At 37.5% G+C, this 27,674-nt stretch overlaps 2 protein-coding genes across 2 annotated transcripts; one reads left to right on the top strand and one right to left on the bottom strand.

Moving 5' to 3' along the window:
• Window positions 1-2,640: 2,640 nt before the first annotated feature.
• On the bottom strand, window positions 2,641-10,957 carry LOC144650552 (uncharacterized). The gene is made up of 9 exons (XM_078510258.1): window positions 10,875-10,957; window positions 8,444-8,774; window positions 6,926-7,046; window positions 6,275-6,442; window positions 5,780-5,829; window positions 5,636-5,682; window positions 4,733-4,836; window positions 4,035-4,091; window positions 2,641-2,990 (listed from the first exon to the last, which is right to left on the bottom strand). Exons 2-9 carry the CDS (start codon window positions 8,759-8,761, stop codon window positions 2,890-2,892), a joined length of 966 nt encoding a protein of 321 aa, XP_078366384.1. The 5' UTR covers window positions 8,762-8,774; window positions 10,875-10,957; the 3' UTR covers window positions 2,641-2,889.
• Window positions 10,958-15,491: 4,534 nt separating this feature from the next.
• On the top strand, window positions 15,492-27,565 carry LOC144650532 (glutamate receptor 4-like). Its single transcript, XM_078510220.1, has 14 exons — window positions 15,492-15,728; window positions 15,804-15,962; window positions 17,665-17,934; window positions 18,404-18,663; window positions 19,283-19,420; window positions 19,559-19,729; window positions 20,069-20,173; window positions 21,045-21,182; window positions 21,616-21,813; window positions 22,335-22,776; window positions 23,424-23,751; window positions 24,343-24,503; window positions 24,988-25,148; window positions 25,924-27,565. The coding sequence occupies exons 1-14, from the start codon at window positions 15,578-15,580 to the stop codon at window positions 26,167-26,169; spliced, it is 2,928 nt and encodes a 975-aa protein (XP_078366346.1). The 5' UTR covers window positions 15,492-15,577; the 3' UTR covers window positions 26,170-27,565.
• Window positions 27,566-27,674: the final 109 nt, after the last annotated feature.

Here is a 27,674-nt window from a genome sequence, read left to right as displayed (position 1 = left end):
ACAAAATTGCATACTTCTAGAGTCGGGAGGAAATGCTCGAAGAAGAAACGCGCATCTAGTGGAGAGGCTGTCCTCTTCTTTAGTCTGATAAACACAAGGCCCGAAAAGGCGAAAATTCGGGCGTGATGCTGCCGCTGCCGTCGTTACAAAATTGCTTCCTGTAGAAATTTCATTTTTATTTAGCTTTTAGTTATTCCGTGTGGGACCGTAAACTATTCCACAATGCCTTTTACGTTCATTAAGAGCTCGAGGAGATATATTTTATCGTGACATCTTTAAAGCATGAGCATATGTTAAATTGCATAAGAAGTAGCGAACACGCATATTCTTTCTATGCTGCCCACAAATTAAGGACGTTCGTGCTAATTGTGTATGCGCATCCTTACTGCGCACGTAATTCATTTAGCAACGTCATGCCACGTCATTCATTGAGCGCACGCGCTGAGAAAACTTTCTAAGCACATATAGGATGGGTAGCCGTTCCGCTCACTTAGCATGGAGTTTGCGCTCTTAAATGGTCGGTGATCCCTACTTTTTTCTTAACGGATTACTTTTGTTAATTGATATCTACGTTTTGCGAGAAAATGAAAAAAATCTATTGAGTGGAAGTTTGTTTTTATTGTCCGACTGACGTTTATATTACGCTTTTTGAGCTTTTCGTTTTGCCGTACGACAAATTCTAATGCCTTTTTCAGGGATAAGTCTTACAAAAATGATATCAACACTATGAATTATTTACGTAACAGACGCCCATCTACAAAATGTGACTAAGATCGTTTGCCTCCGTTCACTAATCTTCGATATTTTTAACTATACAAGCCTTGTAAACACTGCTGAATTACGCGCGCCAATTTTTCAAAATCAGGGTAGTTTCCCACACGATTTATCTCTGATACAAAGTCGTGACCCCAACTATTTTGGGACAAACAACGAAAACGTCAGGAAATGCGACTCATCTTCAAACTGGGAACCAATCAATCGAGAAAGGGTAGTTGCGATATTTATAATTAATATTTCTTTCTATTTCAACTTGAAAGTGCTTCAGCCACAATTAATCTTTTGACAGCACATCTAAAAAAAAGAGTGGGCTAAAAAGTTTGTAGGCCCGGGCCTACGGGCCTACGGGCCTATAGCCTAGATACGCCCCTGCAAATTGTTCTTTTTTCCCCAGTAATAAGTACAGTATATTAAAAAAAAACATGACGTTTTTCTTATGGGCTCATGCTAATTAATTATAATATATTTTTGTGCATGCATATTATGCCTGTGCTTGTGCTTTCGCCAGGGTAATATAGACCGCTGAGACCGTCTTCAAAAACCAATAAGTTTCAAGGATTCTTTATTTTTGACCGTTGCGATGTTGGAAACAAAATGAAACATTTTTTTTAAGAAGAAAACAAGTTATTTTTTATCTGGAAGGGTAATTCATGAACTATGTATATGTTTGCTTGATTAAAACCGAACCTTAAGATTTTGCCTTCGGTGGGGGTAAAAATGTGTTTTTTATCATAACGGAGTAGACGTTTTTCCGGGTAGAGATTTAGTTTGTTTTATTTTCATGTTTCGGCCTTTTGCCGAGGATTTCTTTTATTGCTAATTTCCGATTAGTCGAAATGCGATTTATCAATCCAAAATATAAAGTGAAAGGTGTTTCAAGATGAATTTTTTCGGAGAATTGATTAAAAGAGAGGAAATTACTGTCGTTTTGAAGAAGGTCTTTTATACGTAGAATATTTTTTTTGCAAACCAGTTTTTTTGCCAAAAGGTGTTTTGCCTTCGATTTTTATTTTGCGACTGTTCCAAAATATTTCATTGTGTGGAGATGTGTCGTTTTGAAAAGCCTGTTTTGTGCTTTGCCAATGTTTTAAGACTTCGTGATAGAACCTTGGGAGGTGGTTAAGTTGCAGGGAATTTATATCATAATTGCAGTGTATCAGAAAAGACAGTCCTCTCTAATTTTCCGAAGCGATCACAGGGATAATCTTCCCGGATGCGTTAGTTCTGGTTTGCAAACGTGGTATCCAAGCAACTTTTAAAGCTTTATTCATAATGTCAAAATCAGTCATCTTGAGTCCGACGTGTTTTTTCTCACCAATGATAGTTAATTTTTTTATCTTTGCGGGTTTTCCATCCCAAATAAAGTTAAATGTCAATTTCTCGATTTCTTTGATATTTGTTTCTGGGATAACGAGAACAGACGCGTTGTAGATTAATTTAGAAAGTCCGAAAGCTTTGCCAATGCTTATTTTTCCGTAAAGTGTTAAATTTTTTCTTTCCAACTGTTAAGCGTCTTTTCTAAGTTTCGGATTTTCGCTGCAAAGTTTAACTCGTTAGCTTTATCTGTGTCATACTAAAAGAAAATTCCAAGAGCTTTTATTGGTACCTGCGGCCAGCGGAAGGCGAAGGGAGTTTCGGTTTTATTTTTCCATCGACCAAGCCACATTCCTTCGGACTTTGCGGTGTTAATTTTTAGGCCGGAGAGGTTTTTGAACTTATCAAGTAGAGTTAGCAGGTGATCAACATAACCCAGGTCAAGAACAAAAACAGTGGTATCATCTGCATATAGAGAGACTTTAATTTCTTTCTCACTTACATTAATGCCGTTTATGGCGGTATCATTTTTAACTGCTCTCGCGAGTATTTTTATATGCTATTGTAAGGGGTAAATTCCCACCCCACCCCACCCAATTAGTCATTGTGAAGTCACGTGATATGTAAACTAGTCGACCATGAGGTCGAGTGAGTGAGCGAGAGAATAAACTTTGGACAATCTATGACAGTTTATGGTGTTTATTCGGCGACAACGTCCAACACAATTCAAGTGTAACTGTGCTTCCTGTTTATAATCTATGTGCCTTTAACTCCGGTAGACGCCATACGCTGATCCAACTACTTCACATACAGCATTCCTTCACTGTTTTGATATATTCCAAGACTATCGCTAGGGTCCTCGGGACATGGAAAACCATACATTGCCCGTTTTCCAGCCGCTAGTTGGATAAAGATAAAATAAATCAGAGATGTAAAAGTAGCGAGTTACTGACGTACTTCGTTACTAGAGCTTAAGGTGTCTTGTTCTATCGCAGCTAGACCAAGAATGTTGAGGTAAGTGTTTAATACTTATTTTTAATGGTTTTACCAATGAAACAATAGGTTGCTGTTACCTCAAAAATCTTCACCCTGGGAACACCAAAAGAAGTCACAGATACCATGTTTTAATCCTTCAAGGATAATTACTTAAATAACTACTCGATGGAAGCTTTTGTTTTTTGATATATTCTTGCATGAACAGCAAAAGAATTATTTTTAGATTTTTTGTTAAAAAAGTGGAGGAATGGTTGATAGCTACAGTGTTGTTTTTTTTTTTATAAATTTAAGGTGGCTCGGAAGCCTACCTTAACAATTGCTTTTTTAATATTGATACACTTTTTGGTTTGTAAGTTAAAAAAAGACAAGTTTTCACAGACTATATTTGTTAGTTAAAAGCACTATTATAGTCAATTAGGGCATCATCGTCACTTTAGACGTTGCCATAGTGACTAAATTTGTCGTAAAAGTGACCTCAATTTTAGTGGTGAAAAAAATATGTACAAAAAGTTTCTCCTCGATATTATTGATGCAGCTGCGATAAAATAGACGGGAATGATGCTCGATTTTGTTGGAATTGCTTACTGTAACAAACACGTGGTTGACTTATTCCAAAGCTTTTAAAATCGTTTAAAAGCTTCGATTCAAAATCGTCATCAAAACTTTGCGAATTTCTCGCGATCCCATAGCACTCGACCTGATCACGTGCCGGACCTCTGTTCAAGCTTTCATACAGTTATTCTGTTTTGAGGCGCGTCACGTGTTTCAGTCGCGATTCAGTAACATTTTTTAGATAAGGTTGAGCATATTAGCGGGAATTTTCAAGGCCAAAGTTTGTGTTATCTGCCAAATCCGGCGACTGAGGCAGATAACAGGAATCTTCTGTTGAATATCACATGTTTATAAAAATTTCATAACTGATCTACATGATGAAGCTATTTACTTACCAAAGTGCGATGAAACCCAGTTGAAACCACACTCCCCGTTATCATGTCCGTCAAAAACTAAAATCGAGATTGAAAATAAGCACACCGATGGACTTCAGAAAAAATAAATGAATGGATTCTTTGACAACTGGCGTTATTTGGTCGAGAGCAGTCGTCTATAGGGGGACATACCATACAATTTCGAAATTAGGAAGAAAATCCGAAGGTCATAATTCAAGTTAAATTAGTTATTGTACAGTGGAACCTCGATTTAGCGAAGTGCCAAGGGACTGGGGAAATTTTACTATAACTTTGGACGGGCTGAACAAAATCGTTCGTTGAACCGAGGACTTCGTTATATAGAGGTTCGTTAAATCGAGGTTCCACTGTAATAGCCATTGCATGTTCTCGTTTACAATGACTTCACGACAAGATGAAATAAATTGAGGAATAACAAGGGAATACGAGTGATTGCCTAGCCATCATATAACTTCAGAGTATTGTATGTATGTATGTATGTATTTTAGAGTACATGTTCATTCAATAGCTAAAGAATAACAATTTGTAGTGTGATTGCCCAAGAACAAATTAAAACACGTGGTCAACGCCCAGGGCTTAAATGTAGTCGGCCAAAACACCTCTCAGGCCTGACGTTTTGATTGTTCATTTATTCTGGCTGAATATCTAACGGCAACACAATGCTTTACTATTTCAGTTACCGCTGTGACATCCGTTGTAAATATGATATCCCACAGCAGTTGTTGTGCAAGGGCTCGACTCCCACTGATACGGGTAACTGTGAGAGATGATGATTCGTGGACAACTGAAATGAAGAAAACAAATGAATGCTTCTAAACTTAGGCATCAATGGATGCGTTTCTTACAAGTTGGGCTTAACATTAGGGGAAGTGGTGAGATACGCAAGGATCCGTTTTACTCAGTCTATCTAAACAGAGAAGTAGCAGCACTTTGAGTGACACTTTTGGTAAACGTTACTCGCATTTTTCTGTCATTTATAATCGTGGTTCACATATTATTGCACTGTGCTGCACTGTACACTTCACTGCACAAAGCACATTTGTCCTAGTTTAAGGGAAGCTTCGAGCCAAAGTGGCGCATACTGCCGGACCTTATCCCGGTTTCCTTAACATTAAGCAGCTAGTAGTATTTCTACTCCCTCTGGATGGGATGCTAGTCCATCGCAGGGTACCCCCTAGCATTATTTCGCCGGTACCCATTTATACACCTGGATGGAGAGAGGCACTGTGAGAGTAATAACACAAAAATACAACACAGTGACCCCGGCTAGTGCTTGAATAGACTGTTCACAGCCTCTCGATTTTCAACGCAAAAAGCAAACAAAGCAAGCGCGCCCCCTTGCTTCTTTCGTTTTGCGCTGGCGTCCAGTTCTCTCGCCGTTCTCGCCGCGCGCTCATCGATCGAAAAAAATAACACGAAAAAATAGAGGCTTTGGACAGTCTAGTGCTTGAACCCGAAACGTTCGCTTCGGAGTCCGACACGCTAACCATTAGGCGGCCGCCCCCCGCTATTTGTCCTAGTTTACAGAGTATTAATGCGACCAAATAAGCCGATAAAATACGATGAAAAAACAACGCACTTACTTCCCATAACGGCATGAAGAGTCGAAATTTTCTGGTCCACTCGGAATCTTAAATTTGCAAATAAAAGAAGTCAGATATTTTATTAAAGAAACAGTTTTCACAAAAGCTCTCCAAAACATTACACCATAGCACATCATTTCGTACCTGATAAAATAGAGTGTTCATTGTACTCAACACATCGACTCTGAAAGTTCCTAGAAAATATAAATGTAATAATAGAACTAAAAATATAAAATATAATTTAAAATACAATTATAATAATAATATAACATAACATAACATAACATAACATAACATAACATAACATAACATAACATAACATAACATAACATAACATAACATAACATAACATAACATAACATAACATAACATAACATAACATAACATAACATAATATAATATAATATAATATAATATAATATAATATAATATAATATAATATAATATAATATAATATAATATAATATGTTATGTTATGGTGGATACAAAAGACAACTGGAACAATTATTATTTGACCTCTTTGGAATTTCGAGTGAAATGTGGTTCAGGTGTAGCTGTTGCTGTAACATATTTTCAAGTTAGGATTTAAGGTACTTTACTCTCTTACATATCAACCATGCAGGAGCCCTGTTAATCTACCTTCAGCTCCTGCCAGTTTATGGATGTCCTGGTCACTTAGTTTCCGGCCTTCAATGTTATTATCATTAAAAGCAACACACAGTATGGAGTTAAGACAGTTGTTGGCATTTCTCTGAAGATGATCGATATTCTTGGAACTGATACTCACAGCCAAGGTCCAGCCACCGCCTAAAAAATTAAAGAAAATAAAGACATTATTGTTCAAAGCTGTGTTAACCTAAAGAAATTTTCGCTATTCTCTTCTCTGGATTATATGCGGGAGGGGGGGCGACACAAATTGCTTGTACTGTGCTGATTTTAAGCATATCATAGTTGAAAAGCATTCAAGCAATGATTGCGAAAACAAAAAGTATCAGGGAAAATTAAATTTTGTTAATTTCTTGAACAGATTTCCAAAGGGTGTTTTTACCTAGTTTACTGTTTTTAATTTTAAGCTTAATATAAGTAAAGATATCGTTTGGCGTGACTGCCAATAAAATAAACACTTTGGTGGCCTTAACACCCCAAAAAATTATTTTTTACATGTTGTGCTTTATACATGTACCTTCTTTTCCTCCAGCCCCGTTTAGCTAAGTGACGAAGTCCGACCAGGGGTAATTTTTGGGATTTCAATAAGTAACTAATTTTTAAAGCTATGCACGTTGCACTTACCGTAATTTTCCATATCACAATAAACTTGTGCTTCACTATTCCCAATCTTTACCCAGTAATAACCACTTGCAGTATGAGGGAAATCTTGGTGTATTTCTGCGCAAGACTTAAAACCACCTTTCTAAAGAAAAAAATGCATATATTCCAATTACTTAGATTAATCTTTCATTTCCGTGCGGAATGCTAAGCAAAACATACCTTTTTCCTGGTTTATTCTAGATTCTTTCTATTCCATATTAGTAGAATTATACAAATGACCTAAAACAAATGCTGCAATCTGATTAGCAGAGCTATCGTACACTATCTAAACAATAGAGTGTTTCTGTCGAGGAACTATCGGCTGGTAGTTTCCCCGCAGAAATTTGATGTTCTTAAAACAAAAATTTCTCGGACGGGCACTACGGGCTGATAGTCTCCTCTGCGCGACATGTGACATGTGATCAACTTAACCCTATGCAGACCAGGTGGGGGGGGGGGGGGAGGGGGGCGGAATGAGCCCGCGCCGACTTTCAACGCTAATAACTTTTTCAATATCTAACCAAACGCTACCAAACTTTGCGACTTTATCTAAAATTTATCTGGGAATAATTTGGTAGGAAAGGTTGTTGTATCAGGATCTTGACGTCACCACGGCAACGACACTTTGACAGGCATGTTTTCCCAAATTTGTGATTTTCGTGTTTCTATTAATTAAAAATAACTTAAATGCAATTATTTCACCTTTTTTAGGGATTTTAAGCACCTTTTTATGGATTCTGAGTACTTTGCAGTAATTTTGGGCGGTTTTCTGACGTTTTGGAAAAATTTCAAAATCCAATATGGCGGATCCAAGATGGCGGCTGTTTTGACATTACGATGTAATTGTCACGTGATGTGACGTCATTATCCCACGTGACGTATACTAAAAGATATATTTCCGGAGATACTATATATCCTCTAAGTTTCATTGTTATTGCTTAAATATTCTGGAAGTTAAGGAGGGGGGCGGAATCCTCCCCCCCCCCCGGTCCGAAAAGATCCAAAAAAGCCCGGTCTCAATAGGGTTAAACCAGTCAATATCGGAGAAAATTTAGTGGTGAACTACGGTATAACGGCTATTAGTATGCAGTGGATTGATAGGATTTAGAAACAACACTGGGTAATTTAATTACCGAAAAGACGAAAAGAGGGAATTCACCGTGACGTGTCTCTAATTAAAAACGCAAAATTGTTAAATAAACTGATGAGTGCGTGTACGCAGCTTTTAGATTCAAATGGTTATTCAGTCCGCGCGATTTCTCTTTGTGTTAATTTTTATAATAATTTAAATTCGCTATTAAAAGAAAATTTATCAGAATTCTTCTAAAACAAATAGATTACTCGATCTAAATTTCTATGAGTTGATAAGAGATTCGACCTTCGGTGTCATTACCTTCTGATCACCTCGCAAATTTCAAAAATCAAATAAAAATTGAATCACAAGTGGTTATTTTATGTATCAGTAGGAATCAAATTGTTTCAAAATTATTATTAACTAACCTTTCTGTGTTTGTCAGTCGTGTCCATGTACACAGATCCTTCTTTTGGTCCATAATCCTTTGGGTGGGTGTGTCTGTCAGCATCGTTCAAGTCACATGACTTGTCATTTATGAGGAAGTTTATGCTTTTACAGCGGAACTCATATGAGCACATGATGACGCATGCAGAAAGACTGGAAGAAATTCTTGTTGAAATCACGTGACCAGCCAAGTAATGACCATTGGTAGATCTCGTTTGTTCCTTGCAGTTTTTTAAGCCTTCGTTTAGCTCTGCACAGCTTATGATGAACAGAATAACAAAATAATACTTCTGCAGCATGACTTCACTGGCCCTGAAAGAAATCAGTATATTTTTATGAAACGAGTTCATTATGTTCAAAAGTAGAAAATTTTATTCATCTTCTAAAACATTAATACGCTAATTTGTAACAAAGTACCTAGCCTTTCAGAACCTTTTTGTACGAACAATCTCTCATTGAATTAAAAAGGAAACAAAAGTGATCGATTAAACCCCTTCAGTTCTGACAAGCGACCATGAACAATAAGGCAGATAATAACTCTAACCCGTTTCCAAGTCAATGCTATTCTTTGTTATTTTTTTTTTTTTTTTCCTTTTTTTTTTTTTTTTTCTCCCTCTTTTGTTTTTTTTTTTTTTTAGAGATATTTTTTTTAAATAATTTTTTTTTTTTTTTTTTTTTTTTTTTTTTTTTTTTTAAAAAAAAAAAAATATTTTTTTTTTTTTTATATAGATAAAAAAAAAAATGGAAAAAAAAAAAATTGAAAACTCTTATATCTACTCTTTTTCCCCCACCATTTTTTTTTTTCCCAAACTTCCACTCGTGTTTTTATAACTCGATAGAAACACGGAAAATGTTTTCTATTTCTTAATTACCATCAACTTTTAATATGAGGATGTTTTTTTTTTCACTTTTTTGTGCAAATTATTTCGTTCTGTTCTTATTTAACTCGACTAATCTTTGGCCCCACCTAACCTTTCCAAAAACGGTCTCCAGATTGAAGAAATTTGAAAATGCAGACAAGGCGGTGTAGTGTGGACGGCGAAAACGAAGCTTTTGAAAAAAGCTTCGTTTTCTCTCTCTTTTTCTCCTCTCTCGTTTTCTCTCTCTTTTTCAAAAGCTGTGCACGTGCGTAAAATATATCTTTAATTGGAATCGATCGCTGTCTTGAAATATTCAGCGGTTGATAGCTCTAAAATCTATAGACAAGCAGATTGACTGCATTGGTATTCAGTATCGCCGAGTTCTTTAATTAGATTAGAATGCAGTAGTATGTGCGCAAGAAATGTACGTAAGCTCCATTTTTCGTCTAGGGCCGATGCAGCGTTGCGTTTTCAAATTTATCCAACAAAAGTGTGGACGGTGAAATTATTGATAACAAAACAAAACCGATAGTGTGGACAGAAAACATTTTATCCGTTTTCCGGCTTGGCGAAAACTTCGTTTTCAAATTTTTCCGAGTTAGTTTGGACGAACCTTGTATATTTATACATTCGCCGCGAAAAATTTATATCGCTCGTTTATGGTAATTAAGGTCATTGCCCTGAAATAGAACTGAACACAATTTTTTAACCAAACTTCGCCTACTGGTTTTTTACTTCAAGGGAACTTAAATTTTGAAATAAAAAAGGGGGATCACCAGATTTGTTTAGGAGCAGGAAGACCTTGTATATTCCATATAATTCCTTTAAAATTCCTCTGCGAGTACTAGCAAAGTACACGTTTTTAGCGATAATTATTTTTTCAAACACAAGAATTGATTTGTTTTCATTTTACAGAAAGAATTTGATCGCTACACCCAAAATATGAGAAAAAATTGATAGGTCACCAGACTCGTTTACGAGAAAGCGACAATTTACTTCTCTCGCGGACTAAGCCACAAAGAAAAAATATTACCCGTAAAATTATGCGCAGTAAGGATGCGCAATGCAATACAGGGCAATGACCTTAACTCCAATTTCAATAAATTTTACCATATTTGAAATTTTCACCTTTTTTACATCACAGCTGTATGGATTGATTTTCAGTTGGTTTGTTTTAGGTGGCATACAACTTGCTCAAAGTTGAACGGTATCGTCATGATCATTCAAAAACCCGATCGAGCCACCATAAGGCTGCTGACTTCAAACCAAAAGCTTAAACTTTTCTACAAACTTTTAACTAAAAACATTTTATTTTGGTAATGATTTAAATTACCAAAAAACGACATCTAAACCTAAACAATAAGTGTTTCCAATTTTGAGGCTCCAAATGTTACCTATTGAATTTAATATTCTTAAATTTGAAATTACCATCCATATTTATCACCGAGGGCGATGGTTTTCCCTTGTTGTAAAGTATTGAACAATGATAGTAATGCAAGCATAAAAGCAAAATAAAGCTGGTAACTGTTATATGAAATTACAGAATGCTTACCTTGTTTCGGTCTTGTAAGAGGTTGAAAATCATAGTGTTTTGGAACGAACACATCTGGTTAGTAACTAAAGCTTAGCTAAAACAGTGCGTGTGCTTAACCTATTGAACTTGTTGTATTAAAACGTCAAACAGCCTGTAAAATTGTGCGCTCTTATTGGCTCAGGGAAAGCCATGTTTTTATAACGCTACAGAAACACAGAAACTGTTTAAAGAGTGCGTGGGTTCATTTTTAAATAAAATTATTTTTAATGCACAAGAAGATACTGAGGAAATATGTCCTCCTTCCTTTATCAAATTGATATTTTGGTCATTGAATTGAACAATTTCGACATGTTTTAGTTTTAACTTAGCTCCAACGATTCTACAGGAAAATAAAATTTAAAAAATCACATCCAGTTTGAAGGATGAATAAATAATTTCTTTTGTTTTACTCCCTAAGCCCCGTTCCCAAGTTAGAATTTTTTTGTTGTAATAAATCCCCTGTACATATGAAAGACCTGCGCCATGTCGTGTGGGAAACTTTTAACTTGAGGAAAGTAAATAAAAGAAGATAGCTGACAAAACCATGAAAAGACTTGGTTTAAAAAAAATGATAATTACCAAAAGAAAATAGCAGGGTTAGTAAACAAACCAGACTAGACAAGGAACGCACCTGCACTAGAAGCAAAGCTTTATAAAAACTATAAGTCGTAAGTTGTTTCCTGGATGTCTTTGCCGTTTCAGGAATTAGTAAATTCGTGACATTTCAACTCACTTTGTCTTTAAGTTTGCTATTCTCTAACATTTCTCTTTATTTTTTGGTGTTTTGACATTTTCTTAACAATGCGCTAACCAGGCGGTAACACGCAATGCCGCAAAGGATGACAATTACCGTGACGAATCCCCAATTTATTAGTAAACACAACTGCAGTCAACTCTGCAGACACCTCTATAAGACGGACACCTACATAAGACGGGCACCTGGTGTTGGTCCCTGCCGTTTTTTAGTCATTTTACTGTAACCAAACTCCCTGTAAGACGGATACCTTTCTAAGACGGACAACGGACACTTTGAAATCATTAACGGACACTTGAGAATTGATTTTTAATTGCGAATATAATTCTAAACTTTGTATCGACCAAAGTTAGTCAGCGGCCTAAGGATACGTGTATACCAAGCATACTATTAAACCAAAAACAATGACGCTTTAACGGATTACTTCTCTGCTTAAAGTGCATGGGCAGTTTGTAGAAGGTCTCAACTTTTGCGTTAACAAGCGAATACGTTCTATTATTATTTTAGTCTTGTTGCAGTTTGCAAATGTTTGTTGCATTGTGCAAAGGACACCCCTCTGTAACAGACCCAGTGGCGTCTTTATCCTCACCGGGTTTTCGGAGAAAACGTCACTGGGTTGGCTAATTTTCCACTGGGTCGGCTTAAAATGAGGGGTTTTATTGTTTTTACTTTCCCCTTCCCGAAAGTAGCTGCTTTATAGTGGCTAAACTGAAGGAACTTTCTTACTGTCCACAACTTCATCTCTTGCCAAGGTGACAAGCAAAGATAAATCTATTGAGTCGTATGAGTGCAGAGGCGTAGCAAAATTTTTTCAAATGGGGGGTCACACCGTGTCTCACCCAGGTTACTTATCAGATTATCATCTCGCCATACACGCCATATACTTTAAGTGACATTTTTTCGGATGAACAGTCAGGGTTTTCGATAACATTTTTAAAATTCTTCAAAGTACCGGATTTAAAGGTTTAACTAACGGGCGTGAGCCAAGAGGGTGTAAACATGAGTGCCGGAGGCACGAACTTCTAGGGAGTTCCGGGGGCATGCTCCCCAGGGAAAATTTTCAAATTGGACTCTCTAAAATGCCATTTCCTACGTTCCCTTGACCGGAATTGGTTAACCGACCGGAAGGCCTTTTTGGCATTAACAAATGCTCACAAAAATGAAATGTTTCGGATTTTGACTTTTGCAGTATTATTATTTTGTATTATTATTATTATTTTTTTTGTTTGTTTGCAAAATTATGCTGGGTATGGAAAATTCAAACCGCACAGTCACTGGGGAAGCATAAAAATAGCCGGGTAAAATCAAAATATTCGCTGGGTATTGGGGAGACTTAATTTTCACTGGGTAGGGGGAAATAATCCACTGGGTCGGTTTCCACTGGGTCTGTTACAGAGGGGTGTCAAAGGTTTAGCTTTATTATCTCAGAATTACTAGTGTCATGTTACCTCGACTCTCCTCGATGTTTTGACGGCGTGGAATATCAAGTGAAAAATTTGTCTTGGTTGACATTAGTAACAACCAAAAAATGGTAAATCATTTTAGAATCATTGGAGTTATTTTAATTAGTATATTTCGCAAGCCTTTTGACAGACTGGTCACCGTTATCACTGTGTGTTGTTTTTATGTCCGGCAAACTTCAAAGGAGCAAACAAAATGCAAATAGCTATTGTGTTTTGTGGATTCTCTAAGGCCGCCACTTTTCCAATTGTTCCGGCCCCAGTACTTATTGACCGGTACCTAAAGGATATGATATAATCAATGAATAACAACATTTTTTTGGAATATTAAAACTATTTAGCAAATCGTCAAAAAGCAACATCTGTTAAAAGCATCGTATAAAGTATTAAACACATGGCATCCGAGCAATGGGCGTAAACAAATTTGTGCAAGCCGAAAATCCCCCACTGTTCTAGTAAGCTCATATTCCAAGTCCGAAATGATTTTGTGGATTCCTGCATACATTCTACTCTAGCTGTCAGAATACTCTTCACAAACCGGAGTTATGACGTCATTTCATTTTTGAATCTCGGTTTTTAGAAGCAGTAAATAATTACGACCGCAACTGGCGGTGAAAATGAACAAAATTGGATACTTCTGGAGTCGGGAGGAAATGTTCGAAAGGAAACACGTATCTAGAGGAGAGGTCGTCCTCTTCTTTAAGCCTCAAAACACAAGGCCCGAAAGGGCGAGAATTTGGGGTGTGATGCTGCCGCTGCCGTCGTTACAAAATTACTTCCTGTAGAAACTTTATTTTTATTTAGCTCCTTATTTTCCGTGTGTGTCCGTAATATATACCACAATGCCTTTTACGCCTATTAAGAGGGGAACTATTAAGCAGTAACAACTTTGAAGCAAGAGCATAAGTAAAATTTCATAAGAAGAACGAACACGCATATTCTTCTGTTTGCTGTCCTCAGGTGGCATACGTACAAGCACAAGCATAAATGCATGAGTACGAACGCGCGTATTCTTCTTATGCTGTCCACACGATGCATAAGTACAAGCACAAACATAAATGTAAAGGTACGAACACGCATATAGTCTTCGTATGCTGTCCTCGCGAGTATAAGCAAAAGCACAAGCATGAGCATATTAAGGAGGCAGGAGGCAGCATGGCCGAGTAATTAGGTCTTTGGAATTGAAATCCCGGAGGCTGTGGGTTCAAATCGTTCTTCTTGCACCTTCCCAGCAAAGAGAACAATATATAAAAAGCATGAAGTTTTTCTTATGGGCTTATGCTTTAATATATGTTTGTGCATATGCCCGTGCTTGTGCTTTCGCCAGGGAAAACCAGCCTTTAGTAATAAATTCCCCAGGGATATTTGGGCATATGCAAATAAACATAGTAGGTAATAGACCACTGAGAGCGTCCTCGAAAACCAAACAGTTTTAAGGATTCTAAATTTTTGACTGTTGCGATGATTGGAAACGAAAATGAAACATTTTTATTAAGAAAAAAATGTAGACAAAGCCGCTGTTCTAGTAATTCATGGACCAAGACTACTAAACTTGAAATACAATAACCAGTTTTAACTCGGCTTTACCAAAAAGTAACTGAACCTTTAAAGACACAAATTATACGAATATTAAAGGTTAAGCGAATAAACTAGTATATTTATATATTTATTTATTCATTTGTTTACATATTAATTCATTTACATATTTATTTATTTATTTATTTATTTATTTATTAACTTATTACTTACGTTATTTTTTATTAACCTGTTTTTTTGCGCTACGTATACAGCTTTTTTAAAACCGATGTTCAGTAATGGACCTGTACCCGAAAGAAGGAATTGAGCTTTTTATTGACGCAACGTGGTCGTGCGTTTCATCAAAACTAACTCTTTTTAAAAGCTTACGTAAATAAATTTAATCAAACCCAGTAAAAAAAGTTATAAATTTTGCTAAAACGAGATTTTGGAATTAATGCTTCGTTAGTGGTAACGTAAACAAGATCTTGGGAATCTTCGAGAACCGTTTATAGATAAAATAGATATTTTAAGCTCAGGGTTGCACACGCAACTGAACATCTTACATAAGCGATCTAAAATTTGCGACCAAACGATATAGCAATGTGTCTTTGTTTCCGTTTGGTTTAGAAATCGCTGCAAAACAAAAACATCGAGGAAACCTATTAGTAATTTTAATCGCATAGACAGGCTATAAATTAGCATGACAAGAGGAAAGCAAGCGTAAGAAATTGGTTTCCAACTGCGAAACGTTCAAGCTGGCATTGCTAATTTCAAAACAAGACAGTATGGGGCTTTGGAATCGTTGTGTTGATTGCGTTTTTGGCTCATAACCGCTACTAGCGCATGACCACGGGTGCACGATGCCAAAGCTTATCGACTTGTAATTAACTTTGCGCTGAATATCATCCATTCGCAACGACATCAACATCACGATATCCTTAAGATGTGAAATGTTTACCATTTTGATAATTTTCCTATATTCCTTGGTCAAAATGCATAGAAGAGCTCTACTTGGCTTAACTGTATTCCATGTGGTTGCATTTTTTGAAGTTCCCATTGGCATTAGTCAAACCGTTTCGCCACCAACATTTGTGACAATAGGCTAGTATCGGTGTCCTTGTTTTGTTTTACTTTTTTACTTTTTTTTCGTGATAAGCTTATTCTGTGTGTTTACAGGTGCTGTGTTTTCTGACCGGCTCCAAGCAGACTACGAGACAGCGTTTAGACTCGCGATCGACACTATAAACAACGACAAGTCCATCTTACCAAATACGGAACTTAGAGTGATAGTTAACAAAACAGCTACGCTTGATGCTTTCAAAAACATTGAAATGGGTAAGTGGTGAATAAAGCTTCTTTGCGAGGAAATCGGTGAACTTGTTACAATTTATATATCTCTTTATTGTGTTAATACGTGCCTTTAATTTCTTATGTAGTTGCAACTTTAGGTACATGCATTGGATATAAACGCATAACGTTCGCACAATTCCTGTGCACAGGCCTAAAGTTGCTTAAAGGAGCTACGTTACGGACAACAAAGTTTGTGATTCGTAATCCGTCTTAATCTTTGTCAGTCAAAACCATCCTTGTTTATTTTTGGGGTTGGTGTTTCTCTACGTTGTGAAGTGTTTTTCTACTTTGTGAAGTTTCATTCAATTTGAAAGTTATCAGAAAAATGACTTAGAATACCGGGACAAAGATTATTTAAAGCACAATCGTTTCATGTAAGGGATACAAAAATTATTTGAGTATTGGACTTCACTACAATGTCAAATAGGTCTTATTTTATTCCTTTTACTATGAATTATACATTTAAAGTGCAAGTATCGTGGTTTGTCACCTTGAACGTGGGTCAAATTGCATTGATAAATCAACGATAACCTGCTAACAAATGGCTCCCCTGCAGATCCAAATGTCCCCTAGCAAGTAAGAAATTTTGCTTTTGTTTATATGCGGTTTGAAGGACAAAATATTTTATTTTTCTTTCTATTTATCTCTATTAAAAAATTCAATCAGTTTTAAATCTAGGTTCCGAGTGTTGATTCGCTGCGACTACAGACCTGCTCTTGACCATGCCACGTTCTAGGTGGGAAACAAGCACAATAAATTAGCGGGCAACACAAAATAAACGTTAAATAAGCGTTGAGTAGGAGTAGCGTGATAGTGAACACTTTTCTTTGTCTACACTTTCGCACGCTGTATGTTTCTAAGAACTGACCTGTGATAAGCTATCAACGGCAAAATGTACACCGTGTGTCAAGGCTATAGTGTAATTTATAAACTGTCGATGGTCAAAAGGGGCACCTTTTTCTAACTCACTCTGGGCTATGGATTTGTGTCGGCAAAAGCTCTTTTCGGCTTCTCGTGTTTCCCTTTTTCTAATATAATAATCTTTAAAAAATATATTAAACAAAAGTATTACAAAATCGCTACAGAAAAACATTGTCCATGAATTATAGTTTTTTAAACGTTTATAGATTATAACTGTATCTATTTGCATCTGTTACTTTCTCAACGAAACATCTGAACACCCCGGCTATATTTATGTAAACAAAGCAAATATTAGGGAATTAGTATGGGTCGACAGAAAAGTCAGAAAACCTAATTTACTATCAGTTTAAAGAATGTTGTTGATTCTTTTACACATAACTAAAGGCAACAGAAAACAACCAAATAAGCTAGTTGAACGAACCAGAGTGTATTTTAAGGCAACTACGATTACAGCTTTAATCCTGGTTTTCACTTGCGACGCAAGCACAAGCGCAAACACAAGCGCTATCACGCAAAAAGGACACATTTTTATCCTTGTGCTTGTGTTTGCCGCAAGCACAAGCACAAGCATCCAAATCCAACGCGCTTCTGCTTTCGCTTGAGGCGAAGCCGTTTTCACGGAGATATAAGAGCTGTTATTCTTGCGCTTGTGCTTGCGCTTGTGCTTGCGTCGCTAGTGAAAACCAGGCTTTAGCTGTTCGTCAAAGGCGAAACCATGAATTTCTCTATGGAAACCTTCCTTTTTATCTATCCTATTACTTTACAGTCCAGTATCTAATACAGAAAGGAGTGGTCGCCATAGTTGGACCGATGACTTCAACAGGAGTCAAGTTTACCCAGCCCTACTGCGCAGGCTTTCACATTCCGCAACTTGCTCCAGTGGCAACAGATCCAACCTTCTCGTTTACACCAGCTAATTTTCCATTCCTTAGTCGCCTCAGTCCAAGCGATACGATCCAGTGCCAGGCCTTGGCAGGTCTTATAACGCATTACAACTGGACTCAAATTGCATTGTTGACTTCTAAGGATGATTATGGTTTGTGATTGTTCCTTTCCTTAAGCTCTTCTCTTCTCTTTGTAGATAATGCTAGTCAGTTATTTCTATTTCACAACTCAGGACCTTGGGGTGTAAAATCAACCCTCTATTTCAAACGAGCACTGTTGGGACCAGCACAAACAGTCCGTCTTCGAGATGTGCCTGCTTTAGAAAGGTTAAGAAAGGTTAAGGTTAAGGTTAATCGGTTAAGGGATTTCAATCGACGGTGTCACTTTAACCCTGCGACAGTTCAATCCGAAAGTATTTTTTCTGATATTTTCTCGTAGTAACTACCTTTGTTTTTCAATTCCATTGAGAGTTACTGCACATATATTCAAGAATGTTGACTGTTACTTGAATCTAAAGCCATTTTAAAACTGACGGCGATTAATCCTAATAAAACCATCCTTTTATAATAACCCTCTCTCAATTTAGCATCCACCAACACGTATTCTCCTAAAATTTCTAGGTATAAATGGCCTGTTAGCTTTGAAAGACATCGCCAATCAGAAAGGATGGAAAATCACTGCCAACGAACATTTTGACCCCATCACTGACTTCAGCACTCTTAACGTGAACTCCCAGCTGGAAGCGATTCGAAAAACACGCACTCGAATTGTTGTGTTAAACACAATGGCACGATACACGGTTGTAATACTGACGCAAGCTTTGCAGCTGGGGATGCTAAAGGACTGGGTATGGATCGTAACCGATGGATCTACGAATACTGTAAGTTTATATTGCATTGCGGATGCTGTGTGCCGACAAAACAAAGAATTTATTTATATCTCTTTACGTGATGAGGTGTTTCTAACTATTCAAAACGGCCGTTTTTACACAAGAGACGGACAAATCCAAAAAAAAAAAAAAAGAAAATAAAAACACAAACCAAGGACGGGGAGCGGCATCACCTTTCACTGTTTTCCCGTGGAGGGTCACAAGTCTGAGACGGACAAAACGTGTGAAAACGGGGACGGACACGATTTTGGACGTACAAGTCGTCAAACTTGTCCGTCGATTTGGCCGTCTAGGAAGACGATATTTCGGGGACGACTTGGTCTTCTAGACGGACAAGTCGTCCAAAAGCTAGGCATCCTATAGCTTAAATTCACTATAGACAAACAAGTCGTCAAACGACTTGTCCGTCTAGACGATTTGTCCGTCTTCTAGTGTGAAAACAGCCAATGTGTCACAATGTCCTTATACGGTTCCTCTTCGTCTTTCAAGCGCATTTTTTTATGTGACAACACTAAACGAGATATTTTTTCCTTAAAATATTTGCTTGTGTTGCTCCTAATACTTGTACAATTGCTGATCCGTGGGAACCTTCTAACGCCTTTTCTCTCAGGATTGGAGCTTGGTCCCAAGAGACTATCCACTGCACGAGTTTTACGGCGTTATTGGTACACGGCCATCATTCGGCACTGGTAAACTGTACCCAGACTTCAGTAATAAATGGAAATCAAGAGGCCATGATCGAGTCAGTGTAAGTTCTTTGTCAACTTAAAGAGTGTTAAGACAATACAAACACGTATACAACGTTCACTGAGCATCAATGAATTATATCTATTTAACTAATTATTTCATTAATTATTTAATCAATTAATATTTGTTTATTTAACAGACACCAGGGGGAAAGAGCTATGACGCTGCACTTGTTGTGGCAGCCGCTTTGGACCAGATGATAAAAGATGGGCTTGATGTGAAGGAGGCCTCCCTTGAGTTCGATTTTGGAGGAAAAGTGACTACCAAACCTTGGCAACCGGGTCAAAAACTTATGGACTATATTAAAAGTGTGAGTACATTTTTTTATCAATCACCGATCACCAAACGATTGCAATTACATATGTACGAGTATAGTCATATCACATAATTTATATATTGTTACGTCACTACCATTGGCCAATCACAGGAACTTCGAAACTGAGACATTGTTTTCTCCTGATAATCCATAATTGCGTCAAGGTAAAATATACTGAGCGTTTCTCGACACTTTTGAGAACATCTTGCACAGTGATGATGTATTCTAAGGATATTTTTCGCTAGAGGTTACGTTTTACTGAGTTTAACGGAGTTCGCATGCCGTATATTGTTTGATTGTGAGATTTAGTAACATCAAGTTCTTTTGTCTCAGGTCTCTATTGATGGTCTGATGTCATCCCTATCCTTTGATGAACATGGTTCTCCTGGCTATGCTGAATACGATATTGTAAACTTGGGAAGAACGGGCTTTATTCAGGTTGGTCTTTGTCTGTGCATGTAATAATCTGCCTGTACAGCATGAACCAATTGTCAGCTCAGCTATATCTGGTTATCACGCTCAAACTGCCAAGGGTGATTAAAATTTCATTTTCAAACAAATAGTTAACAAGATTATCAACAGAACTCCTCTACAATGTCTGAAATCATTCTCTTTCCTTGATGAAACCTGCTTCGAAATTCTCAAAACTAACTTTTAAAGTTAGTTTTGAGAATTTAGAAATTAATTTTTGAAGCTTGAGACAGAAAATGTTGTTTATATTAATCAACCACACTATAACTGTTTTCAGTCAATAATAGAATGATGGTGTCATGTGTCATTATGCCTAGTCATTTGTAAACAAATTTAGAACTGGTTTGTCATGACGTCAGGAGCTGGTGTAGCAAAAATGGTCGTCCCCACTAACTTTTGAGGGGTTCGGCTAAATTTAATAAAAGTATTTTTACATCAAATACAATTTCGTGGTATCTGGTCTGACACGCATGTTTAAAACGTCTCTGCCAAGAGACTCATCAGAGACCTTTCGGTGAAAGCTAACAGAAATGTTGTTTATATTAAGTATTCAACCACACTATAACTGTTTTCAGTCAATAATAGAATAATGGTGTCATGTGTCATTTTCAACCCCCCACAACTTCCTCTCCCACATACAAAACACATGCCTAGTCATTTGTAAACAAATTTAGAACTGGTTTGTCATGACGTCAGGAGCTGGTGTAGCAAAAATGGTCGTCCCCACTGTTAACTTTTGAGGGGTTCGGCTTCGCGATGCTAAATTTAACCAAAAAAAACAAATAATATCAAACACATCCCTAAAAGTATTTTTACATCATTTGAATTAATTATTCAGGTCGGTCATTGGAATTCAAGAGATGACGTAGTGATGGACCCTCGCCAGCCTGTCATCTGGTTATCGGGTTCTACTACTGTTCCCAAGGATACATCAACAGTTGTTGAGAACACAACCATAAGAATTGTTACTGTCATTGTGAGTAAGATTCCAAGTATTAATTCCTAGCCTACACCAAATTGTCACAAGCAGTGATACCAGTGATCATTTTCCCGATTTGATAACCTATTGTTCGATTGTAGATCAAAGCTCCTTGATTTCTATACCTTTCCCAAACAAAACTGCTTGAAATCTACACCGTTTACGGCGGATATATACAGTATCTTATATATGGGGGTAGCCCCCCTACCACCACCCCCCCCCCCCACCACCACCACCACCAACAACACCCCCACCACCACCACCAACACAAGTAGGTATCTTCTACACGCTTACTATTATTAAAGCTGTAATGGAGTCTATTTCAAGCCTACCCAAGAAAAGAGTAATTTTCTTAATATCTGCCAATTGCGTAAATGGGGAAAAAGTGACTTGCAGCGTTTTATCGACATTAGCATTTGTTTTTGTGCAGGAGAAGCCGTTTGTGTCCGTCAAGGTATCCAAGACCGGTGAGAAAACCTATACGGGTTTATGTATCGACTTGTTGGAAAAACTTCAGGAGAAGATGAAATTCAGGTACACGATCGAAGAATCTCCAGGCAATGTGTATGGAGCACCCGATGTGTTCTCTGGGGAATGGAGTGGAATGGTTCGATATCTCATTGATAATGTAAGTTTAGAAATTATTCTTTTTACCTATTATATATATAAAACGTTTTGGTCTTACTTTAAATCCCGGATTAAAGAGATTCTGTCACGAGTTTCACTTAAAAAACCTTAAGAGCCTTAAGACGTATGGAAACTACGAATAGTCGTCCACTCTTGTTAAAAATCACCATGCAAGTGAACTGAAGCGATAAACAAGTGATATTATTGTGATGCCATCAGGATTTTTAGCTCTCAACTTGAAAAGTCAGGCTGACTTTTTCAAGTTCTGCCCTTTTGGCCTGGAAAAACCGCTAAAATAATAATGGCTCTATTCTTCCTTAAAATCAATTTACTTTATATCTTCATTTTGATGTACTAGGTACATTTCATGTACCAGCAAGCCCACTTCGCCAATTTTAGTACGTTTTACCAAAAAGCAGAAAAATCCCCGTGGCTGCAGTGTCCCTTTAACTACTATCGGCGTCGCGAACATCCAGGTACTGGCATTTCAAAAGCCTTGACCTATAAATCTTATTGTTTCAGAAAGCTGATCTCGCGATTGGTCCTTTCACGATCAGCTCAAGCAGACAGACAGTAATCGATTTTACTCAACCCTTCATGGACGTTGGTTTGTCGATCCTAATGAAGAAAGAAGAAGACAGTAAATATAAGGTGTTCTCTTTCCTTCGCCCGTTTGACTTTAATCTTTGGCTTGCCATAGTATCCACAACATTAGTCGTTGGCGTTTTTCTGTGGCTCCACAGCACGTTTAGTCCGTATGGATACCACGGAAGAGTCGCACAGGCCAGAGACTCAAGGACTGTCACTAAAGATGAAATCAAGACCAAGGATCACTTGCGGTTTTTCAACGCCATTTGGTCCTCGTTTGCTTATTACGTCAGTCAAGGCCCAGATGTTTTACATCCCGTATCTCTGTCTGGAAGAATCGCTGTGGGTGTTTGGTGGTTTGCAGTGTTAATCATTGGTATGTGAAATAAACAAACACTTACATAGTGATAGTGTAAGGTAAAGTTAGTGTCTCTTCTCGGGCCAAAGTGACCACACTGCCAGAACTTGTCCCGGTTTTCATAGCAATGAAGCCAATATAGGTATTGCCACTCCCCCCAGTATTTCTAGTATTTCAGTATTTCTCCTCCTATTTCTATTTAATCCATTTAAACCAAATTACAACAGGACAACTCGGATTAATATTAATCCGCGTGCCGTACGCGGGGATGATTTTGGATTCGCGGTGGTTGTCTTCGGGCGGTCGTGTGTGGCTCCAGTCGCCACTTTCTGTGGGTCATGCGGCCCGCAGTGAGTCATCTGGCGATGGGGGGGAGATCGATCTTGGCTCAGTGAGATATATTATCGATATTTTGAGTGTCCTGTTAAAGAACTGCATACGTGTGTTCACTTTATATTATCAAACCACTCACGTCACCGCTTACGCAATCCTATAGAAAACCATAAAGCGAGCTGATGTGTGTTGGTCCGTACAATTTAACCTCGGCCAAATATTTTCTCGCCGGCCCACCCACTCAGTCAAAAAGCTCAATTTCATTCTCTTATTATAGACTAGGGAATATCACTGGCAACAGTAATTAAAGCTACTTATTTCGTAATTTTCAGGGGCCACGTACACAGCAAATCTTGCATCATTCCTAATCGTCCAACGGTTTCAGACTCCAGTGCAATCGGTGGAGGATTTAGCTCGTCAAACCAAGATCGAGTATGGAATCCCGGGAAATGGCCAAACACAAACTTACTTCCAAATGTCAACCATACCAACTTACGTCACAATGTGGGAGTTCATGAAGTCCAGTGGTACAATCCTTAAGAATTCCACAGAAGGAATCAAAAGAGTTCGCAAGGGAGATTTTGCCTTTATATTTGATTCAGTTGTGCTAGAATATCACGTTCACCAGCCACCATGCAATACACTTCACACAATTGGAAGGTATACTTAAAAAAGGCAGTTTTTATAATTTTGTTTCGTTTATGCAAGTGAGTCTAAGAAATGTCACGTTTACTAATTTCCCGTAGCTGGGTAGCGTGGCCGAGTGATTAGGGCGCCGGACTTGATATCCGGAGGTTCCAGACTACTGTCAGGAGTTGTTTTTACGGTAGACCCGAGTTCAACTCCTCGGCCAGGCTTGTCCGTAGCCAACTGGTTTACCTTATTTCAGTTGGGATTTTAAGCTTTGTTTTGTTTAATTTGATATATTTTTTTTCTAATTTTCGAATGCTTGGCCCCTCTAGCAGTTATACTACATTATTAGTTACCGACGGTAAACAAATGTCTTTTTTTCCAAGCGGTGGAAAAGGCGTTCTAATCTTTATATTTAATTCCAGAGTCTCAGCCCTACATGATATTAAAGAAGAGCAAGGGAGAAAAATGTAGCGGAAAAAAAAAATGTTCAACTCACCCCAAACCCGGCATAAACTTCCAAATACAACAACAATTTCTTTAAAATCCGATTTTTTAGATTTATTTAAAAATAACTCTCACCACCAAGGCCAGTGACGCGTGTTGTTTTTTTCTTTTTAGGGTATTTGGAAAGTTTGGTTACGGATTTGGCCTTCAGAAGAATTCTCCGTTCACGCATCACTTCAGCATCAATGTGCTGGAACTCAGACAGAAGGGGTATATGGAAACAATGAAGAGTAAATGGCTAACTGGGACATGCGAGAACGATGAAACAGATCCCCGTAAGTTCAGTTCTTTCGATATTTGGTGTTTTTAACAACAAGAAATTTCCATTTCGTTTAGTGTGGCTGTTAATATTCTTTAGGGTTTGCCGTTAGAAATTAAATTAGATATATATATTTTATAGGACTTTATTCTTCAAGCAATTTTTTTCCAGAAAGAAAACTTTTAGCCTGTTGCTTCCTCCAAAATATAGTGAAAACGAGCCAATGGTAGTGGACAGGAATGAGAGAAAAGAAAGCGGCCTCTTATCCCGCCAGCTTCATTTACGGTCTCTTCGCCAGCGTACTATTCGTTCGTTTTCCCCCACTATCTGGCAGCGTAAAACAGGTTTAGAACCTATTTCTAAAGAGCCATTCTTCACTATCTCATATTTCCAAATACATTTAGCATATGCACTTCTAGAGTTTGTCAATTAAGGCCAAACGATTGATATTTCTATAGAACTCAGTTTATCATGCTTCCTCCCATTCTAATTCCACTCAGATTCCTCCTCGTCAATAAATACATCCGGGGATGTACTGACGTTTACAGACCTGTCAGGAGTGTTTTACTGTGTGCTGTTTGGTATGGCCAGCAGTCTACTCGTGTTACTTGTGGAACTGTTTATTGAGGCTCACAAGGATACAAAGCAAAACAATAAAGAGGTAGAGCAGTTACAGTAACTTCCAATGCTTATTAACAATAAAGCTAATAAAATTAACAGTTTGAACCCAGGAGCGTCGATTGACGTTTTGACAGCCTAAGCAGAACCTATATTCGGATTGAAGTGAGAATTAAGCCATCGACTTGATAACTCAGTTGACTAATTGGTCCTAACAATTGGTCAGATGACCAAGCTAAGATGACGTCCGGTTACATTGCCAAAACATAGGTTAATCTTCCTCAAGGGTACTCTCACTTGGAAGTGTTGTTAGATATATATAGGTAACATTAACAAACCTTTGCGATACATCTCGGATCTTTGCAGGAGACACTCTATAAACGATTCTTTTTTATCTTGGTGGCAAACTAACTTAGCAGAGATCTGATTGGTCTTGGATGTGGGAAACAGCAAGGCAATTGCTTTATTGCGCCCAAATTGTTTTTGTTTTGTTTTTTTTATTTCCGCTTAGCCGTAAAAATCACAATTACCAAGGTAGAGTTCGGTCAGCAAACAAAGCAAAAGTTGTTCGCGCTTCCAGTAAGTGTGATACTTGGTTGTATAAAGCTGTGTTTGCAAAATTTGCTTCACTTATATTAAGACTGACTAAAAACTATCCCATAATTATCAACGCTATCAATTACAGATTTTTGCTTAATCAAGCAAATTGCGATACTATTATGCCAATACTAATAAATCAATTTTAATTATGACTTTGTTGATGACATGAAAAACACGATGATAACTAAATAAGAGCAAATAAATGTCCTTTCTTGCAGGCCCGAGTTGAAGCACTGAAGAGACGTGTTTTGACATCCTGGCGAACATACAAAGGACCAGGTCGCCCCATGCCCTCATCAGTTGACCCAAATGCGAATGCTCCACAAGGCTTTAAAACAAGGAAAGATTCAAACTCTCTACAAAAAACAAATTCTTTGGATGAACTGAGTGTTGAAGATCTGGAGAAGAGGAGAAATAGCCAACTCAACGGTTTCGTGAACAAATGGAAAGGAAAAGCACTTTAATCTGAAGACAGTGCACCAGGTTACAGAAAAAGTTCGATAGTGTAACTTCCAGTTCGTCATTGAAGATAAACATTGTGGATAAAACTCGCTGAAAGAGAGCTTAAAAACTTGTATTTAACCGCACATTTACAAAATACATAAATATCACCATTGAGTTAACCATTTGATAATGACCATCGCTTTAATTAAAAAAAAGAACACGAAAAATCATTATTTATATACAAAAGAGGGGAATGCATATGCTCTGAGGGGGAAGGGGGAGAGGGAGGGGTTTACCCCTTCATTTGGTCTTACGGGGACGTGTCGTTTCCAAGGATTTAAGTCTTGAACAAGGGATAGCTTTCACTACTTATAGTCTTAGGCCACGTTGGGTCCGTAACGTGTAGAGAATGTAGAGAAAATGAAAGCTAATAGGGTGACCGACGACCGTGAGTCGTGATCACCAGTAGCGAGTTTTCCTTACACGGTTTTGAAAATATTGTTTTGGAAACAAAGACTAGCCGTATTCCAAAAAGAACTATGCCCGTCTAAATTTAAGTCAGCCCTTTAATACCCAAGAGTCAGCAAGGTTATATTTACAGATCCTTACAACCAACATTTTGCCACGCATTACGTCATATGCCCTCGTGGCAAAACAAACAATTATCAGAAATAAATATGAAAGTAATGCAAGGAAATATAATAAGAAAAAAATTCCGAGTAAATCCATGACTAGATATTCAAGCCGATGAAAAAACTTTGGAGAAAACAACAATATTTAATATTGTATCAAAATTTATTCAAGGTGCATTGCACATCAAAACAAACGGAGCAGAACTTATCACAGGCCTGAAAGCAAGTCGCGAACTGTTCTTTTTTAAATAATCTCACCTCTTTCCTATAATCTTTAATTCTGTACCTTATACTTGTTGCCGGATGGTGTTTTGCAATAAACCCGAAATATTGATGTTTTTCCAAAGTTTATTTTATTGGCTGGAATATCTAGTCATGACTTTACTCGGATCTTCCTTCAAATTATTCTAACTCAAAATGTCAGATGGCCCTTATTATAATGCAAGGCAATTGATCACAACATTTAAACCTTGGACAAAAAATGATAAATATTCATAGTCATTAGGAGTTTTTCTTGAATTCCTTTTTTCTTATTTCCCCTTTTTCTAAAAAGAGAAAGGAAAACTTTTAGGCTCGATTTCAAAGGCTGTTTATTAATTTGTTGTAGGTCTACTGGTAGATTCAAACATTACAGCGTGGATTGTTACTCAATTGATCAATTGACTTGGAATAATGAAGAGTACAGCGTGAGGTCCTAACATTGAAGAAACATAAGGCAACCTAGAATTCGATCCAATGTATTTAAACCCAGACCAAGTTGTATTTATAATAATTTTGTAAGTGATTCGTGTGGCAAATACACAAAATAGAAAATTACAAATAAGTTTGCCTGATCGCTTATTAAAAAAAACTTGTAACGTGACATACTGTTATTAAAACGATCGTTTCAAAAC

Source organism: Oculina patagonica, chromosome 4 (genome assembly GCF_052425735.1).
Source record: "Oculina patagonica isolate OP01 chromosome 4, crgOcupat, whole genome shotgun sequence".
Classification (NCBI taxonomy): domain Eukaryota; kingdom Metazoa; phylum Cnidaria; class Anthozoa; order Scleractinia; family Oculinidae; genus Oculina; species Oculina patagonica.
Note: the sequence above shows the minus strand (reverse complement) of the source record. Positions and strands in the feature narration are given on the sequence as shown.